The sequence below is a fragment of the Manis pentadactyla genome, chromosome 11 (assembly GCF_030020395.1).
Source record: "Manis pentadactyla isolate mManPen7 chromosome 11, mManPen7.hap1, whole genome shotgun sequence".
Classification (NCBI taxonomy): Eukaryota; Metazoa; Chordata; class Mammalia; order Pholidota; family Manidae; genus Manis; species Manis pentadactyla.
Genome location: NC_080029.1, coordinates 13,073,962 through 13,094,779, shown reverse-complemented (window position 1 = coordinate 13,094,779; position 20,818 = coordinate 13,073,962). Strand labels below are relative to the sequence as shown.

Below are 20,818 nucleotides of genomic sequence, written 5' to 3'. Positions count from 1 at the left end.
GGACAAGAAAATGATACTTGATCTGAATGGTGTACCTTTTAAAAAGTACAGACTATGAAAGATTTTATACCAGGTAAGATAATCGGAATGAATATCTTGAAAGTAAAAGGTAATGTAGAAATAATTCAGTATTATACTGTTTGTAAAATTCATTAATAACAACCAAAAAAACCCCCAACAAAAACCATGGAATCATAGGTTGACACCAAGCTTTAAACAAAACTATAAACAACATGAAAAAGTGGATAGTTCATTGATTAAAGGAAAAAAATCTAATTTTTAATTCTTGAAAAGTCCGTTCTAGTTTAAGATTTTAGACAATCTGATTCAGGCTCTATTTCTCTTTCTAATACCAGAATGCCAACTGACTGATCTAATGGCAATAAAAACAATTTAAATTTGAATATCACTTGTTTCAGAATAATCCTGCCATAATAATCAGCAATATACTACCTCTGTACAGGCAGACCTGTGATGGACAGGAAAACTGTATAAAGAAGACCACTTATGTATGTGGAATCAGAAAGAGGGGCACCAGTCAGAGGAGCTACTATTTAATGTTGTCAGGTTAAGATGGCCCTTGCACCTGTCACCGTGACAGGAATGACCTTGCAAGGGGTCCCAAATTCTCAAGACTATAGCTAAGATTTCCTATAATTCTGAGGCATTTTTAATTGTCAAAAAGTCCATTTAAATAAGCAAGGTCATACTTAGGATTTTTAATAAAAGGCATGATTTTAACAAGAAATATTCCTTATCACTTCCCTTTGGTATTAAATAAGCTGGAATACTGAGAAATTATTTACTTCCTCATCTTTCCTGTAAAAGTATATTAAAAACTTTTTAAAGTTTTATTTAGTAAAACTATGTACAATAAACTTTCCACATCCAAAGTATACAATTTGATAAGTTTTGACATATGTTTGTGAAACCATTGCCATAATCAAGATAATGAACACACACAACACCCTCCAAATTTCCTTGTGTCCCTCTGTCATCTTTTCTGCCCTCCCCCTAACCAACTGCCCCTCAGTCATTTTCCACACTGGAACCACTTTACATACCCAGACCCTCTTTAGTAAAGGGATGGTGGGTCACCCTGAGGAATGACCCTGGAAATTATACTGTTAATTTTTTCCCCAGCCTTCCCCAAAGGAACCTATGGTTCTTTACCAGAGTGACTGTACACTGGGGAAAAGGAAATAATCAGACCCTTCCACGACTATTGGACACCAGTTCTGAAATGACACTGATTCCAGGAGACCCAAAACATCACTGTGGCCTACCAGTCAGAGTAGGGACTTGTGGAGGTCAGGTGATAATGGAGTTTTAGCTCAGATCCACCTCACAGTGGGCTCAGTGGGTCCCTAACCCCATCCTGTGGTTATTTCCCCAACTCCAGAATACATCACTGGAATAGACATACTTAGTTGATGGCAGAATCCCATACTGGTTCCCTGATCTGTGAAGCGAGGGCAATGATGGTGGGAAAGGCCAACTGAAAGCCATCAGAACTGCCTCTAGCCAGGAAAATAGTAAACCAAAAGCAGCACCACATTCCTGTGTGACTGCCAAGATTTGTGATGCCATCAAGGACTTGAAAGATGTAGGAGGGGTGAGCACCACATCCTCATTCAACAAGTCTATCCGGCCTGTACAGAAGACAGGGCATCTTGGAGAATAACAATGGACTAATGTACGTTTAACCAGGTGGCAGACTCCAGCTGCAGCTGCTATACCAGATGTATTTTTATTGCTTGAGAAAATTAACACATCCTCGGGTACCTGGTAGGCAGCTATGCATCTGGCATATGCCTTTTCCCCCATCCTTGCCCATGAGGCCCACCAAAAGGAGATTCTTTCAGCTGGCAGGGAACGTCCCTTCACTGTCCTTCCACAGGGATCTATCAATTCTCCAGCCCTATGTCATAATTTAGTTTGCAAGGCTCTTGATCTCACTTCCTTCCATAAGATATCACACTGGTCCATTACACAGGTAACCTTATGCTGGTTGGATCTAGTGAACAAGAAATAGCAACTACTCTTGACTTATTGGTAAGACTTTGTATGTCAGAGGATGAAAAATCTGACTAAAATTCAGGGGCCTTCTACCTTAGTGATTTCTAGGAGTCCAGTGGTGTGGGGCATGTCAAGATATCTCTTCTAAGGAGAAGGATAAGTTGTTGCATCTGACCCCTCCTACAACCACAAAAGAGGTACAATGCCTAGTGGTCCTCTTTGGACTTTAGTGGCAACATACTCCTCATTTGAGTGAGCTACTCTGGTTCATTTGCCACGTGACCCAAAAAGCTACTATTGAGTGGGACAAGAGAAGGCTCTGCAACAGGTCCATGGTGCTGTTCAAGATGCTCTGCCACCTGGGCCGTAGGACCCAGCAGATTTAATGTGATTTAATGGTGCTTGAAATGTCAGTGGCAGATAGGGATGCTTTTTGGAGCCTTTGGCAGGTCCCTAGAGGTGAAATGCAGCACATGCTCTCAGGATTTTGTAGCAAAAACCTGCCATCTTCAATACATAACTACTCCCCTTTTGAGAAAGCTGTTCATCTGCTACTGGGCCTTTGTAGAGACTGAACACTTAACTATGTGTTCCCAAGTTACATGTGATCTGAGATGCCCATCACAGATTCATCATCTGATGTTATCTGATCCATCAAGCCATAAAGTTGGGAGTGCACATCAATATTCAATCATCAAATGGAAACAGCATACATGAGATTGGGCCTAAGCGGGCCTTGAAGGCACAAGTAAGTTACGTGAAGAAGTGGCCCAAATGCCCACCATCCCCACTCCTGCCACACTGCCTTCACTCTCCCAGCCTGCACCTGTGGCCTCACGGGAAGTTCCCTGATAGCTGCCGGAGGAAGTGAGCCTCAAGCCTGGCTTAAAGATGCTTTTACACAATATCCAGGCATCACCAGGAAGTGGACAGATATGACACTATAAACCTTTCTGGGACATTTCTGGAGGACAGTGGTGAAGGGAAATCCTCCCAGTGGACAGAACTTTGAGCAGTGCACCTGACTGTTCATGATGCTTAGAAAGAAAAATGGCCAGAAATGATTTTATATCAATGGGTGGCAGCCAATGGTTTGGCCAGATGGTCAGGGTCTTGGAAGGAGCATGATTGGGAAATGGTGACAAGGAAGTCTGGTTCACAAAGATATTTGGGGAAGAGGTATGTGGACAGACCTCTCTGAATGGGCAAAAAAATGAGAGGGTATTTGTGTTCCATCTGAATGCTCACCAAAGGGTGATTTCAGCAGAGGAGGATATTAATAATCAGTTGGATAGGATGACCTGTTCTGTGGACATCGGTCAGTCTCTTTCCCCAGTCACCCTGTCATCACCCAGGGGGCTCATGAACAAAGTGACCATGGTGGCAGGGATGGTGGTTACACACAGGCTCAGCAACATGGACTCTACTCACCAAGGCTGACCTGGCTATGGCCACCCTGAGTGTCCAATCTGCCAGCAGCAAAGACCAATATGGCACCAATCTCCAGTGTGACTAGCCAGCCACCTGGTAGCAGGAAGAGCATACTGACTGCTTCCATTATGGAAGGGCAGCATTTTCTTCCAACCAGAACAGGTACTGGGTAGGGATATAGATTTTGCTTTCTGTGCCTGCAATGCTTCTGCCAAAACAACTATCTGTGGACTTATGGAATGTCTTATGCACTGTCATGGTATCATGTACATCACTGCGTCTGATCAAGGAACTCACTTCACAGTAAAGTAAGTGTAGCAATGGGCCCATGCTCATGGAGTTTGCTGGTCTCTCCAAGTTCTCCACCCCCTTGAAGCAGCTGGCTTGACAGGAGGGTGGAAGGGTCTTTTGAAGACTCAGTTACATTGCAATTACAGTTCCAGGAGGCAGTACTTTGCAGGGCTCTGGCAAGGTTCGCCAAAAGGCTGCGTATATTCTGAATAAGCATCCATGGGTGCTGGCTGGGCTGAATGATCCTGACTACCCAGGGGAATTGAACTACTACTCTACAATAGAATTGAGGAAGAGTATGTCTGGAATACAACAGACCCCTTAGGGTATCTGTTAGTATTACCACACCCTCTGAGAAGGTCAACTGAAAACTACAATTACTCAGTCTATCAGGACTTCTACTGGTCCAGATTTTTCAGAAATGAAGGTTTGGGTCATGCCACAAAGTATCTACTGAAGGTAAGTAATACACAGTGGGTGGTGGAAGAAGGTATTTATAAATACCAGCTATGATCTGATAGCCAATTATAGAAACAAGGATTATAATTGCCAGGAGTTATTTCTTCCTTATTTTGCTATGAATACATTTGAGTGTATGTATAAATAAATATATATGTACACACACACACACGTTATATGGGTATATGGATGGCTTTGTTTTCTTTCTTCTCTTTTTCCCTTAACATGTAAAATAAGAGGTATTGACTTTATATTGAGGTATTTAAGTATTGTTACTTTTGTAGCATAGTATTTAAGCAATTTCAAGGAGAAGTGTGAACACACTCAAGGACTCCGTCCTCTTCTGGGGAAGGGGATAGTATGGTTTTGGTTGTATGTGGGACAGTTGTATCATGTTAGATGGAATGGCCTTGTTACTGTCTTTATTTGGATATTAAGTATAGTTTAAGAGCATGCATATGGCTGTCAGGTTGACAAGGGATAAACTAGTGATGGTTAATTTTAAGTCATCTGACTAGGCCACAGGTTACCCAAATTAAACATTATTTCTGGGTGTGTCTGTTAAGGTGTTTCTAGATGAGGATAGCATTTGAATTGGTGGACTCAGTAAAGTAGAATCCCCTCCCCAGTGTGAGTGGGCACCATCCAGTCCCTTGAGGATCTGTTCCTGCCAGCCTGCTTAACCTGGGACACTGGTCTTCTATCCTTGGACTGGGATTTAAACCATTGGCGCCTCTCATTCTCAGGCTGTTGGGCTTGGATTGCAGTTACACCACTGGCTTTTTCCAGCTTGCTGACAGCAGATCAAGGGACTTCTCAGCCTCCATAATTGTGTGACTGATTCCTTATAATAAATCTCTCTCTCTCTCTTCCTCTTCCTCTCTCTCTCTCTCTCTCTCTCTCTCTCTCTCTATATATATATATATATATATATATATATATATATACACACACACACACACACACATACACACACACACATATATATACACATATATAATAAATCCCATATATATATGTGCATATATATAAATCTTATATATGTATATGTATTAAAAATACACATACACACATAGATACACAAACATATATATATCTCCTATTGTTCTCTGGAGAACCCTAATAATCGGTCTCTATTTTAGCCATTTCAGTGAGTATACAGTGGTATCTCATTTTGATTTAATTTGCATTTACCTATAGGCTAATGATGTTGGTCACCTTTTCATGTGCTCACCTGCCACCCACAGATCTTCTTTGGTGAACTGTCTGTTCAAATCTTTTGCCCATTTTCAAAAATGGAGAGTTTCTTCCCCTTGAGTTTTGAGAGTTCTTTATCTAGTCTGGATACCAGTCCTTATCAGATATACGATTTGCAATTTTACCCCAGTCTATAGCTTGTCTTTCCATTCTCTTAACAGTTTCTTTTGAAGAGCAGAGGTATTTAATTTTGATGGAGTCCAATTTAACAATGTTTTCTTTTATGGATTGTACTTTTCATGTCTTATCTAAGAAATCTTTGCCTAACCCAAGGTCAAAATGATTTCCCTTTATGTTTTGTTCCAGAAATTTTATAGTTTAAGGTTTTTCATTTAGGTCTATGATCTGTTTTTTAGTTAATTTTTCTATAAGGAGCAAGGTATTTATTAAAATTCATTTGTTCCCCATATGATAGCCAGTGATTCCAGCATCATTTGTTGAAAAGACTTTTTTGCTGCTAAATTGACTTTGCACCTTGGTAAAAAACAAAACAAAACATCAGTTGCCTATATCTGTGTGGTTCTATTGCTGGACTCTCCATTTCACTGACAATTTGTCTATCTTGATACAAACCACCACAGTGTCTTAATTATTGTAGTATTGATTTTGAAATCAACTTTGGTCTACTTTTTCAAAGGTAACTTGGCCATTCTAGGTCCTCTCCATTTCTATATGAATTTTAGACCTAGGTTGTCAATTTCTACCATTAAAAAAAAAGCCCGTTGATACTGTGATTGCAATTACACATTGCCATCTATAGATCAATTTGGAGAGAAATAACCTTAATTATATTGAGTGATAAACACCCACGTGTGCTTATAAGTACTTAGCTGAATGCTTGAGGGGTACCTTCTGCAAAACTCTGAGCTTCTCTGTCTCTGCCGCTTTCTCCTCTCCAACATCCAGCCCTATAAGCTCTACATGTGTTGGTCTTCCTGGACTCTCAGTTCCGTCTCCTCCACTCTGCCTGGTCTCCCCTCCCTGCACTGCAGCCTGGACACTCTCTCAAGGCAGTAAGCTGGGCAATCATAAGGCTCACCTCGTTTATTTTCCGTCTCTCAGTGTTCACTGTCCTTCATTGCTAGATGTTCAATGTCTTCAATACTGTTGTTTCATATATTTTGCCCATTTAAAAAATTGTTTCAGGCAGGAAAGTAAATCCGGTCCCTGTTATTCCATCTTGGTAAGAAGTGGAAGTCTCAATTTTTAATTTTTAATGTCAAATCTGTTCTCAAAGTTATAAAATTCAAGTAAAAACAGGACAAAAACATAACTAGTAATTAGTATAATGTTTTATCACTGTTCGTTTATTTGTTCATTAATTCATTTCATTCCAAAAATATTTATTGAATTCTGCACAGTAAGCACTGTGCTGGCTCCTGACCATACAATGCTAAGGATAAAGCCGGATGTGCCCCTTGCTCTCCCAGAGCTTACAATCTAGTGGGACAGACAGACATTAACTAAATAAGTATAAAAATAATTGCAACACTGCAATTGTGATACCTGCTATGAAGGAAAGAATAGAATTATGCTATGATAACCTATAAGAATGATGTTAATAGTATTTTCTTCTACTGAGCCTATATCCATGAGGTGAAAAATAGCACTACTGTTTATGTTAAAGTCACAAAGAAATTATTATTATATAGTGGGAAAAAAGTATCCTTCAAATAAACTTCTCAATATATAATATATTTACTAGGTTACAACAATGTGCTAAGTGCTTTGAAGCATATAAAAATTATGATACTATCTCCTTGAAGCTTAAGATCTAATTAGGCAAATAAAATATAAAGAAATATAAAGGTTAGGTATCTATACCCTATGTGAATATAAATGGAAATTTATCACTTAAACATCATTTTGTCTTCTCCCATTTAAAAAATTATTTTTCCACGAGCTTAATTACAGAAATTTGATCAGTTCTTTTGAGAAAACAATACATTTACTTTATTTTGTTAAGACTTACCTAGATATCTCAGCTTGGGAGTTCTTCTCTCCATCAACAGTGAAAGGAGATGCTCCAGTTAGTAATTCATACATTAGAACACCTAAACTCCACCAATCAACTGCCTATAAGACAACAAGAATTTCATTTTCTAAAATATTAACTAATGTATATTTTATGGGAAAGAAAAACAAAAGAAGCTATATATTTGGAAAATATTTTAACAAAAATGTTTTGTACAGTTTTCTATGTAAAGAGCATTCAATTAGCACAAGCAAGAAGGACACTTAGAGAAAAAAAACCCATGTATCCTCAGCACAGAATTTAAACATTAGTGAAGTCAATCAAGGGACTAAAAATGTTTTTAATTATTTCCTAGGCAAAATGTTTTAAGTTTGGTTAGTTTTTTTAAATGTTAAATTTAAAATACATTTATTAGACTTATAATAGGGGAAAAAAGTACCAATAAGCATTTTGTAAATTATTCAGCTCCCATGAATATTAAGAAATTCCTTAAAGTCAAAGAACAACAATAAAACAAAACCATCCAAAGGTGTTATTTTTCATAACTACTTAACTCAATTACAGAACTTTTCACATAAATCTAAGAGTCTTCATTTGTAGGAAGCATTAAGAGATTTAAAATAATATAAAATAAGATGTGATCTAAATTGGAAACCAATTTATAAATGTAATTACATGAAATGAGAGCATAGCAAGTTATATAATTTAAAGAGTCTTGATGTATAGAAAATCAGGTTTTTTTTATAATTAGGCAAATCATGATTTCAATAACCTGAATATGAGCTCATACCAAAAGGATACTAGCTAAAAATTTTAACTCTCTGCTTCCAAATTTTAGGGCCAAGGTTTCAGACAAATAAAGTGAAATATATGAGCCTAGGGATATTTTAAAGAAAATCTGTAACCAATGACATATAAAACAGGACCAGGCAGACTGAAATCATGAAAGGAAGAGTGAGGAGCCAGACAAAGTGATGAGCACTTTGCATACATTATCTCATTTAATGAGCTCAAAGTCATCAAGGTGCTCCATAAATGGAAAAGAATATTTACACAGTAGCTATATTCTGGACCTCAGGTTTGCAGAAATTCTGGGGATGATATAAACTTTTCCTTTCTAAAAATTGGTTCCATTAGGTCTTAGAACATAGTTTTCAAAGTTTAGGAGTTACAAATTCCTATCAAATTCCCCAACAGCTTCCAAGAATACCATGAAGCAAACTAAATAAGCAATTCAATTATTTTATTTATACAAGCAGTTTTACTGCCATCTGAGTCAGGACCCTCGGAATGTTTTATTGTTGGATTTGAAACCATGTTCTTAAATTGACACAGATCTAAAATCAGATTCCTAATCATGACCTAAAACCAATACCACACAAACTTGAAGAACAAGCTTTAAAATATATGATTAGTCATTAGAAACGAGACCAAAGATTCTCCACACTTAAGATATTTGGACTGAACATGTGAGATTTTGAAAGGGGAAGGAGAGACAATGAAAAAAAATATAGCCAGAATTCCTTATTTGGAGAACGTTACTAATAAAGCAAAAGTGTTAAGAAGACACTGCACAAATTTGTACCCCTTAACACTGAAGAAAAAATATGTGACTTAGATTTTATAACACAACTCCTTAGAAAGTCTCTTCTACAGTCTTCATTTTGTACATACAAAGGGAAACGAAGAACGAAATCAAGCTTTTTAGAGGGTTAGGAAACAGACTGTCTTGAATGCAGAATTTTTTTCTTTCTCCAAGGATTGTTACACTGGTTATTTCTGTTGAAAAGATATTCCACAGTCTCTAGTACCTTTACAGGGAAAATACAGAAACTGGGAATAAGGACATATGAGAGACTCCCTTTTTAATGATCTCTTAGAAAGCAAATACCAACTAAAGGGGAAACACTTGACTGTGTTTCGGTATGTTTTTCCAGCAAAACTCAATGATGCCAATAAATGCAGTCTAAAATCACTCAGCATGTCTCAGACAGGGACAATGTGCAGTTTATGCATTCAGTGGGACCTCTGTATTGAATTGTGGTTCAGGTGTATCCTAAAAGACCAGGTCCTGTGCAAAGAAAAGGAGTGATTTTTGTTTTAAATAGATTTACAACTGGTGCTTTGCTCAAGATATAGACTTTTTGAATGGAAGTAAAATAAAGATTATTATTTGAGGAATTATAATTTTCAATTTTGAGAAAGTTGGTTTTGATGTTTCCTTTAACATGAGGTGTTACCTATAAAACAAAAATTATCCTCACCAAAAAAAAACATTTCTGAAAAAAGATAAATTTAGGATGCCATAGCCTTTCTATTATCTCTTTCCTCCAAAACACTAGATATATCATGAGCTCATATATACAAAGCAAAGGAGAGAAAAATATGAAGGCTAAACAATATCAGAAAGAGGCTTTGCTATCCCAAATTATTAACTAGGATTCTTACTATACATTTTATAGACATATATAAAAAGGTGTCAAAAACAGAACATACCTTGTCATGTCCAGAATCTCCCCCTCTGACAATATCTGGTGCCATGTATTCAATAGTTCCACAAAAGGAATATGCTCTTTCATCCTTAAACAAACAAACAAAACAAAAGGAGATCAAACAAAAAGGGGTTTGATTTCAAGCTAGTATGACAAGTGACAGAAAAAGAAAGATACTATGTGTCAGTGGTTGAGATGGGACCACAGTAGCAAGGTGGTGGTTGGATCTACTTGTTAGACCCTCTTCTCATCAGGACAGACCATATACTCATCAGTGTATAAGTCCTGGATAAATGTCCTGCCAGAAAGCCTTCCCACGCCTGAAGCCCTACCATCATTCATTCATTCATTCATTCACCCATCCACCCATTCATGAATCCATTCATTCACTCTTCTTCTTTTTTGTACATGTGCATATTTCAGTCATTGATTTCTTTCACCATTCTTTTTCTTAAGAATGCAAATAGTCCCAGTAGGGTAGCATGGACTGTCTAACAATGTAGTATGGATGACTTTATTTCCTGTTGTCAAGATTGGGAAAACATCGGGAAATGTGAAGGAGGAAGGAAAACCAAATGCTAAAAAGGGAATAGGGAACCCAAAGATGAAAAAGGGTGAAAAGTATTTTTTCCTACTTTGCCATCTTGTCTAGGTTTGGCACGGCCAATGGTATGTTTAATGATGATGAACAAAACTGTCTTAAAAAAAGATTGTCTCTTATAGACAGTTATTTCTCTTTTACAGAACTTTAAAAGGGGCTAATTTACCAGCTTGAAAATTAATTAAAATATTTTTTAAATGACCAACTGTGTCATATGACTCATCCCAATATAATAATGGAGAGTAAATATCTAAATTGTTAAACAAATGTATTAAGTAAAGAAAAAAGAATTCTTTAATAAGATATATTTGTATGGTTACAATGAAACTTTAAAGGTGTTTTGTGACACTAAAATGTTTTAAAAACTATTTTAGAAGAACTTTTCCAATTTACACTTTGCTTCCACTATAAGGCTTCAAGAAAAAAAAAATCCTGTTATTTATCAATTTTAAATGTAAAGAACACTACTTTAGCAATGTTATAGAAGTGTTGTAAGTCCCCTACTGTACTGGCTGAAAGTTAAGCCCAGTAACAATGAAAATAATGAATTTATTTAAACACCATAGTAACAAATGTATTAAAAACACTTCATTGTTTTCTTGTTTACTTTATAAACACTGTATTGTTTACTTTTATCATAAAGGTAAAATATGTTTATGATTCATTTCTTTTTTATGTGCTACATATATTAAAAGATTACTATCCCCTACAAACTAAAAGAAATAGTTCAATTACGTTTAGATCTCCAGAAAAGTTTTTTATGTTAGCTAGCGTATTGTTACTGATAAATAAATCAAACACCAAATGTCATTATTTTTCTGCTTCATCATTTCAGTACCAAATGCTAATATTATGTCAAATTACTGGAAAGATTAAAGCTAAATAAAATTAAATTCCACATAAATTTGTGTATAAGAAATAATGAATAACTGATGTTAGACATGCTTAGAAAAAAATGTATTAGGAATCATTCTGTTCACCGAATTATTAAAAGAAATACTACAAAACTACTTAAAACCCCATACTTCATAAAACTAAATAGTACTTTTAAGCCTTTTTTTTGGATATTAAGCAAAAAGATGACATAAAAATTACTAAGTCTACAGTATTTATCATTTGACCTCATCTTGAAAGATAGCTCTAAAACATTATACGCCAAATCAAGTTTAGATATGCTGAAAAACAAAGATAAAAATAATTCTCCAAATTGGTTTATGAGTAAAACAATGAGTTTATATTTATTGCTTCTTTAGATTTTTATTTATTTAGGACACTAGTGTTTCTAGCAAATACAAATTTTAATTTCCATTTATAGGCAGCTCTATGGCACAAACCATTTTGAATTATGCGTATTTCCTTCTGAGTATGAGATAAAGACTTAATTTTACAAATTGAAAATCAGGAAAATCTGCATTCTCTTCTTCGAAACACTAGAAAGTCATAAGTTTTGTGCAAAAGGGTATGAAACATACAGATTCTATTGGTAATGCTAGAAAGGTCTGAGAATCACCACCATGTCTCCCTTTACCTGACAATGAGAACTACATAACTCTTTATTGTCTTGACACAGAGGAAGCTCAGAACCACGTAAGTGTTCAAAGATATGACTTCCACCTTCTTCACGTGACTTTTGAGCTCTCTTTTAATTCAGTTTAGAATGTCTGTGTTTTTTTGGGGGGTGGGCAGTAAGTATTGTCTACAGTAATAAATAATTAATGGCTAATTATTTATTTGATAGGAATTCCAGGAGACAGAAAAATTAAAGCTTAAGTGTTGAGAAGTTGTCACTGAGAAATAATAGTAAACAAAAACAAAGCATTTCTTAAGGCTCTCTGTTATTCTAAAACATTGCCACTTTAGACTCTTGAAATTCTCTACCTGTATCCTCTTCCTCTGCTTCAATGGAAGTGTCACTCCCCCTGGGTTCTAGTATTAAGTGTGTCAGCCTCCATTTCCTAACAGTTTATCTTCTATTTCTAAAAAGATCCCCAATGTTAACTTTTAAATTTGTGTTTATCTGCCTTGGGAGATTCATGTTATCTGCAGTGTATACTGAATGCCTTGCAAATAATCCTACCAAGAGGACCAAATCAGGTATTACAGGGGAAGGCAGGTAAGAGTTCAAGGAAATATTTTATGAACTATGATATGAAAAGGCTAGGATAACATAGCTAAATTCTATTATGATCATTATTATTTGTTCAAAATATCTTTACAGTAACTTTTTTTCAAAGAGACAGGCAATCAACCTAATTAGCATGTAAGTCCACACTATATTACAAGCAACATTACTTATTAAAGCTACCACAGAGTTAAATGACTGTGAATGAGAATTTCCCTGAATGAGAAAATAATAAAAGCAGCATGTGTGCACCATCCTGGCAGAAAATATGGAGTATTCTTGTGCTTAAGTGAACAGCTAATCAAGGAGGTTTCACTGTTCCTTAGAGAGAAGGATCAGATAACACTGGACATGAAAATGGTTTCCTTCTAAGGAAGAATCCAAAGAGGAACTCAACTGCCAAATCCTCAGGTGTTTCTCAATAAACACTAGATTTAATCATTACTAGCTTTCATTTGCTAAAGCTTTATCCTGATCATATCGGCTTATGATAGAAGAATTTGTGAGTTAAATGTAAAATAACAAGTGAAAATAAGTTTTTTCCCCTAATTCTGTATGCTTTTCCATCCTGATATTGAAAAAATCTCGTCAAAACAAATATCTAGAAATACTTGATTTTTAAAAAGAAGCGAAGAGAGGATTGGAATAAAGTTGGCAGCATGAGAGGTGAGACAGAGGCTTCCTCCTAAAACCACATATAATATGAAAATATAATTCATACTACTAATCCTGAAAGAGAAACAGGAAAGAGGGCTGTGCCAAACTGCATACACCTGGAGAAAAGAATAAACCTCAAAGAACAGGGTAACCTACAAAAGCTGTGGCCCGGCAGGACCCAAGCCGTTCCCCCACCCAGATCACCAGCAGGAGGAAGAGAAATGGAACGGGGAGAGAGTGGAGGCCTGGGGCTGCTGAATACTTAACTCCGGAGATCTGCTCTGGGAGCACAAACCTACATTTCATGGTGTATTCATGGTACTCTCGTGATTAGGGGGTTGGAAAGCTAAGACTGGCAGAATACCTGGAGAGACTGAGATTCCAGCTGCTTGCGGAAAGCAGGGATCCATACCTGGCTGCTCTAGGGCAAAAGAAAGGCGGGCAATCTGAGAGACTTCCTAACAGCAAGAGGGCTACTAAAGGGGCAAGAATAGCACAGAGCTTACTGCTCAGAAGAAAGGACAGGTAGACAAAATTGTCTGGGTGCACTCTGCCCAGCAGGTTGGGAACTTTCACGATCTTCAGGTGCTCCAGCTCCCTGGCTGGCTACAGAGCTCCAAGGACCCCCTCCATGATATGCAGCCTACTGCACCTTTCTCTAGCAAACCAGCAAATCCTACCTTGGCGTTAGGCCAGCCAGAGGGAAGCTCCATCTACAGCAACCACAAACGCAAAGCATAGAGGCTTATACCTGTGTGCACGGCCCACTGGTTCTGGCAGTGGAGGCAGGCATAGCTACCGGGAAGCAGGAAACAGCTCTTTCCTCCCACCAGACACCAATACCACTCCCCTGTGACCCCCGACATTGCTTCAGGGCCTGAGCAGCTCCAGAGAGTAGAGCTTCTGGGCACTAGAGGGCTCTACAAATATGAAACACCAAAGGAACCTTGTTCAAAGTAAAATTATGAATATTAACACCTGAGAAAGATTCAAATGAAATCGACCTCATGAATCTTCCTGAAAGACAGTTCAAAATAAAAATCATTATCATGCTCATGGAGGTACAGAAAATTATTCAAGAACTAAACAATGAATTCCAATCAGAGATCCACTCATTGAAGAGCACAATGGAAGGTATTAAAAGCAGGATAGATAAGGTGGGGATGATAAATGAAATAGAAACTAGAGAAGAGGAATACAAAGAAGTTGAGGCACAGGGAGAAAAAAGGATCCCTAAGAACAAAAGAATATTGAGAGAAATGTGTGACCAATCCAAATGGAACAATATTTGCATTATAGGTGTACCAGAAGAAGAAGAAGAAGAGAGAAAAAGGGATACAAAGAGTCTCTGAGTAGGTAATTGCTGAAAACTTCCCTAATCTGGGGAAGAAGATAGTCTCACAGGCCATGGAGGTGCACAGATCTCCCAACACAAGGGACCCAAGGAAGACAACCCCAAGACATATAGTAATTAAAATGGCAAGGATCAAGGATGAGGACAGACTATTAAAAGCAGCCAGAGAGAGAATAAGATCACATACAAAGCACATCAGGTTATCATCAGACTTCTAAGCAGAAACTTTACAGGTCAGAAGGGAGTGGCATGATGTATTTAATGCAATGAAGCAGAAGGGCCTCGAACCAAGAATACTTCATCCAGCAAGATTATCATTTACATTTGAAGGAGGGAATCAAACAATTTCCAGATGAGTAACAGCTGAGAGAATTTACTTTCCACTAACTGTCTCTACAGTCTATTTTGGAGGAACTGCTATACATGGAGGTGTTCCTAAGGTTTAATAGCTGTCACGAGAGATAATAAAACCACAGTGAAGAAAGTAGAACAGTTAATTACTAAGCAAATGCAAAATTATATCAACTATCCCCAAAGTCAATCAAGGGATAGACAGAGTACATAATATGATACCTAATATATATAGAATGGAGGAGGAAGAAAAAGGATGAGAAAAAAAGAACCTTTAGATTGTGTTTGTAATATCATATTAAGTGAGTTAAGTTAGACTCTTAGATAATAAGGAAGTCAATCTTGAACCTTTGGTAACCATGAATCTAAAGCCTGCAATGGCAATAAGTATGTAACTATCAATAATCACCCTAAATGTAAATGGACTGAATGCACCAATCAAAAGACATAGAGTCAATGAATGGATTAAAAAAACAAGACACATCTATATGCTGCCTACAAGAGACTCACTTTAAACCCAAAGACATACACAGACTAAAAGTGAAGGGATGGAAAAAAATATTTCATGCAAACAACAGGGAGAAAAAAGCAGGTGTTGCAGTACTTGTATCAGACAAAAGAGACTTCAAAACAAAGAAAGTCACAAGAGACAAAGAAGGACATTATATAATGATAAAGGGGTCAATACAACAAGAAGATATAACCATTATAAACATCTATACACCCAAGACAGGAGCCCCTACATATGTGAAACAAATCCGAGAACAGAATTAAAAGGGGAAATAGAATGCAATGCATTCATTCTAGGAGACCCACTCACTCTGAAGGCCAGATCAACCACAAAGAAAATAAGTAAGGACACAGAGGCACTGAACAACACATTAGAACAGATGGACCTAATAGACAACTACAGAACTCTACACCCAAAAGCAGCAGGATACACATTCTTCTCAAGTGCACATGGAACATTTTCAAGAATAGATCAAACATTAGGCCACAAAAAGAGCCCTGATAAATTCAAAAAGACTGAAATTGTACCAACCAGTTTCTCAGACCAAAGAAGTATGAAACTAGAAATAAATTATGCAAAGAAAATGAAAAATCCCACAAAAACATGGAGGCTGCACAACATGCTTGTAAATAATCAATGGAGCAATGACCAAATTGAAACAGAGATCAAGCAATATATGGAGAGAAATGAAAACAGCACAACACCCCAACTTCTGTGGGATGCAGCGAAGGCAGTTCTAAGAGGAAAGTATATAGCAATTCAGGCTTATTTAAAGAAGGAAGAACAATCCAAAATGAATAGTCTAAATTCACAATTATTGAAACTGGAAAAAGAAGAACAAATGAGGCCCAAAGTCAGCAGAAGGAGGGACATAATAAAGATCAGAGAAGAAATAAATAAAATTGAGAAGAATAAAACAATAGAAAAAAGTAATGAAACCAAGACGTGGTTCTTTGAGAAAATAAACACAATAGATAAACCCCTAGCCACACTTATCAAGAAAAAAAGAGAATCTACACACATAAATAGAATCAGAAATGAGAAAGGAAAAATCACTACGGACACCACAGAAATACAAAGAATTATTAGAGAATACTATGACAAATTATATGCTAACAAACTGGATAACCTAGAAGAAACAGACAACTTTCTATAAAAATACAACCTTCCAAGACTGACTGACCCAGGAAGAAACAGAGAATCTCAAAAGACCAATTACCAGCAATGAAATTGAATTGGTAATCAAAAAACTTCCCAAAAACAAAATTCCTGGACCAAATGGCTCCACCGCTGAATTTTATCAGACATTTAGAGAAGATAAAATACCCATTCTCCTTAAAGTTTTCCAAAAAATAGAAGAGAAGGGAATACTTTCAAACTCATTCTATGAAGCCAACATCACTCTAATACCAAAACCAGGCAAAGACCCCACAAAAAAAAGAAAATTACAGACCAATATCCCTGATGAACACAGATGCAAAAATTCTCAACAAAATATTAGCAAACCGAATTCAAAAATACACCAAGAGGATCATACATCATGACCAAGTGGGATTCATCCCAGGGACACAAGGATGGTACAACATTCAAAAATCCATCAACATCATCCATTATACTAATAAAAAGAAGGACAAAAATCATATTATCATCTCCATAGATGCTGAAAAAGCATTTGACAAAATTCAACATCCATTCATGATAAAAACTCTCAACAAAATGGGTATAAAGGGCAAATACCTCAACATAATAAAGGCCATATATGACAAACCCACAGCCGACATCATACTTAACAGTGAAAAGCTAAAAGCTTTTCCTCTAAGATGAGAACAAGACAAAGATGCCCACACTCCCTGCTTTTATTCAACATACTGGAGGTCCTAGTCACGGCAATCAGACAAAACAAAGAAATAAAAGGCATCCAGACTGGTAAGGAAGAAGTCAAACTGTCACTGTTTGCAGATGACATGATATAGTACATAACAAAACCTAAAGAATCCACTCCAATACTACTAGAACTAATATCTGAATTCAGCAAAGTTGCAGGATACAAAATTAATACACAGAAATCTGTTGCATTCCTATACACTGATGATGAACTAGCAGAAAGAGAAATCAGGAAAACAATTCCATTCACAACTGCATAAAAAAAAAATACCTAGGAATAAACCTAACCAAGGAAGTGAAAGACCTATACCTGGAAAACTACAAGACATTCTTGAGAAAAATTAAAGTGGACACTAATAAATGGAAATTCATCCTATGCTCTTGGGCAGGAAGAATATTGTCAAAATGGCCATCCTGCCTAAAGCAATCTACAGATTCAATGCAATCCTTATCAAAATACCAACAGCATTCTTCAACGAACTGGAAGAAATAGTTCTAAAATTCATATGGAACCACAAAAGACCCCGAAGAGCCAAAGCAATCCTGAGAAGGAAGAATAAAGCAGGGGTATTATGCTTCCCAACTTCAAGCTCTACTACAAAGCCACAGTAATCAAGACAATTTGGTACTGGCACAAAAACAGACCCATAAACCAGTGGGACAAATAGAGAGTCCAGATATTAACTGAAACCTATATGGTCAATTAATATATGATAAAGGAGCCATGGATATACAATGGGGAAATGACAGCCTCTTCAACAGCTGGTGTTGGCAAAACTGGACAGCTACATGTCATAGAATGAAACTGGACTACTGTCTAACTCCATACACAAAAGTAAACTCAAAATGGATCAAAGACCTGAATGTAAGTCATGAAAGCATTAAACTCTGAGAAGAAAACAGGCAGAACTCTCTTGAATATAAAAATGAGCAACATTTTCATGAACGTATCTCCCCAGGCTAGGAAAACAAAATAAAAAATGAAGAAGTAGGACTACATCAAACTAAAAAACTTCTGTACAGCAAATGGCACCATCAGTAGAACCAAAAGATATCCTACAGTATGGGAGAATATATTCATAGATGATATATCAGATAAGGGGTTGACATCCAAAATATATAAAGAGCTCATGCATCTCAACAAACAAAAAGCAAACAAACCAATTAAAAAAGGGGCAGAGGATCTGAACAGACACTTCTCCAAAGAAGAAAATTCAGATGGCCAACAGACACATGAAAAGATGCTCCACATCACTAGTCATCAGAGAAATGCAAGTTAAAACCACAATGAGGTATCACCTCACACCAGTTAGGATTGCCACCATCCAGAAGACAAACAACAACAAATGCTGGCAAGGATGTGTAGAAAGGGGAACCCTCCTACACTGCTGGTGTGAATGTAAATTAGTTCAGCCATTGTGGAAAGCAGTATGGAGGTTCTTCAAAAAACTAAAAGTAGAAATATGATTTGACCCAGGAATTCCACTCGTAGGAATTTACCCTAAGAATGCAGGATCCCAGTTTCAAAAAGACATAGGCACCCGTATGTTTATTGTAGCACTACTTACAATAGCCAAGACATAGAAACAACCTAAGTGTCCATCAGTAGATGAATGGATAAAGGAGATGTGGTACATATACACAATGGAATATTATTCAGCCATAAGAAGAAAACAAATCCTACCATTTGCAACAATGTGGATAGAGATAGAGGGTATTATGCTCAGTGAAATAAGCCAGGTGGAGAAGGACAAGTACCAAATGATTTCACTCATATGTGGAGTATAAGAACAAAGAAAAAACTGAAGGAACAAAAGAGCAGCAGACTCACAGAACCCAAGAATGGACTAACAGTTACCAAAGGGAAAGGGACTGGGGAGGATGGGTGGGAAGGGAGGGATAAGGGGATTAAGGGGCATTATGATTAGCACACATAATATAGGGTGGGGGTCACGGGGAAGGCAAGTATAGCACAGAGAAGACAAGTAGTGACTCTATAGCATCTTAATATGCTGATGGACAGTGACTGTAATGGGGTATGTGGTGGGGACTTGATAATGAGGGGAATCTAGTAACCATAAAGTTGTTCATGTGATTGTATATTAATGACACTGTACCATAATGAAAAAAAAGTTGTAGAGATCTCTCCAACAACGTGAATATGCTTAATAATACTGAATTGTATTAAAAAATGGCTAAGATAGCAATTTTTATGTTACATGTATTTCACCACAATTAAAATTTTTTTTAAGATTCAAGGATTATATATCCTGAAAGATTAGTGAATTTGATTATATTAAAATGTCAAGTTTGATGATGCAAAAAACACATTAACAAAGTTAAAGACAAGCAAAAGATTTCAAAAATAAGTTCTTAAAATACATAATTATGAAGGATGGGTAGCTAACATATTTACAGAACTCTCAAACCAATAATATCAGGAAAAAACTACAATACTGTGATGGAGAAAGCATAGAAACCTGTTATATCAGTAGGAGAAAGGATAAATAAACTGGATAATTTACATAAAAGATTATTATACATCAGCTAAAATGAACTTAACATTCATATTTATCAACTTGGATGAATTTCAAAAATCAGTCAAATAAAAAACAGTATGCAATATGCTATGCCATTTATGTGCATTTTAGGAACACATGCTAATATTATGTATATATTGTTTACAGATATGCACATACAAAGTTAGAGTATTAAAACAAGATTAAATTCAATCAACCATCCAGTCTTTGCCTGACTTGTACAGGTAAATGTGGTTGGAGAAACACAGAATCAGGTTGATCAATTTCACTTTAAATTCATGATAATGAACACCTCAAGTGGACCTTCAATGCCGCACAGCAAACATGCTCATTTCCTAATCCATTCACTCTCCCACTATCTTAGGGGCTTATTTTATGTTGTCTCCTACCTCCTCAAACCTCTGATGTTTCCCTTCCCTTCCTCACTCTCAGTGAGAAAACAGAAGCAATCAGAAAAGACCTTCTGTACGCCCCCACTACCACCTCTTGGCAGCCACCGCCATCTGTGCCCTGTAACTCAACTTTGTTCGTAAGGATGAAATGACCAAGTTCCTAGCTAAGGACTACATCTCCACTTCTGCACTTGAGTTTATTTCTCTCAAGGACAGTGTCCCAGCAATGTCCCTTGTTCTCTCTTGTATCATTATCCTACCTACCTCTACTTTATTTCCAGGGCGGTGCTCGCCAGTGTATGACATCTGTCATTTCTCCCACCTTAAAACAAAAATGTCACTCTTGATACCACTTCATCCTCTGCTATGCTCTCCACACAATTTCACTATTTCTTTTTACAGAAAAACCTGAGTTGTTTTTATTTGGGGATGACAATACATCTATCTCCATTCTCTCTCCCCGTAAGTTTAAATTGAAATGT

At 36.9% G+C, this 20,818-nt stretch overlaps 1 protein-coding gene across 2 annotated transcripts in view; it reads right to left on the bottom strand.

The window, feature by feature from the left end:
- RPS6KA5 (ribosomal protein S6 kinase A5) overlaps positions 1 to 20,818 on the bottom strand; it is a 204,621-nt gene that overhangs the window by 36,418 nt on the left and 147,385 nt on the right. The window contains exons 6-7 of one of the 2 annotated variants that reach the window (XM_036882248.2): positions 9,929 to 10,012; positions 7,430 to 7,533 (exon numbers count right to left, since the gene is read on the bottom strand). In XM_036882248.2, the coding sequence (XP_036738143.2) occupies positions 7,430 to 7,533; positions 9,929 to 10,012 (188 nt within the window). Of the gene's footprint in view, positions 1 to 6,496; positions 6,659 to 7,429; positions 7,534 to 9,928; positions 10,013 to 20,818 lie in introns of those variants that run through there. The other variant, XM_036882249.2, reaches the window with a different exon arrangement.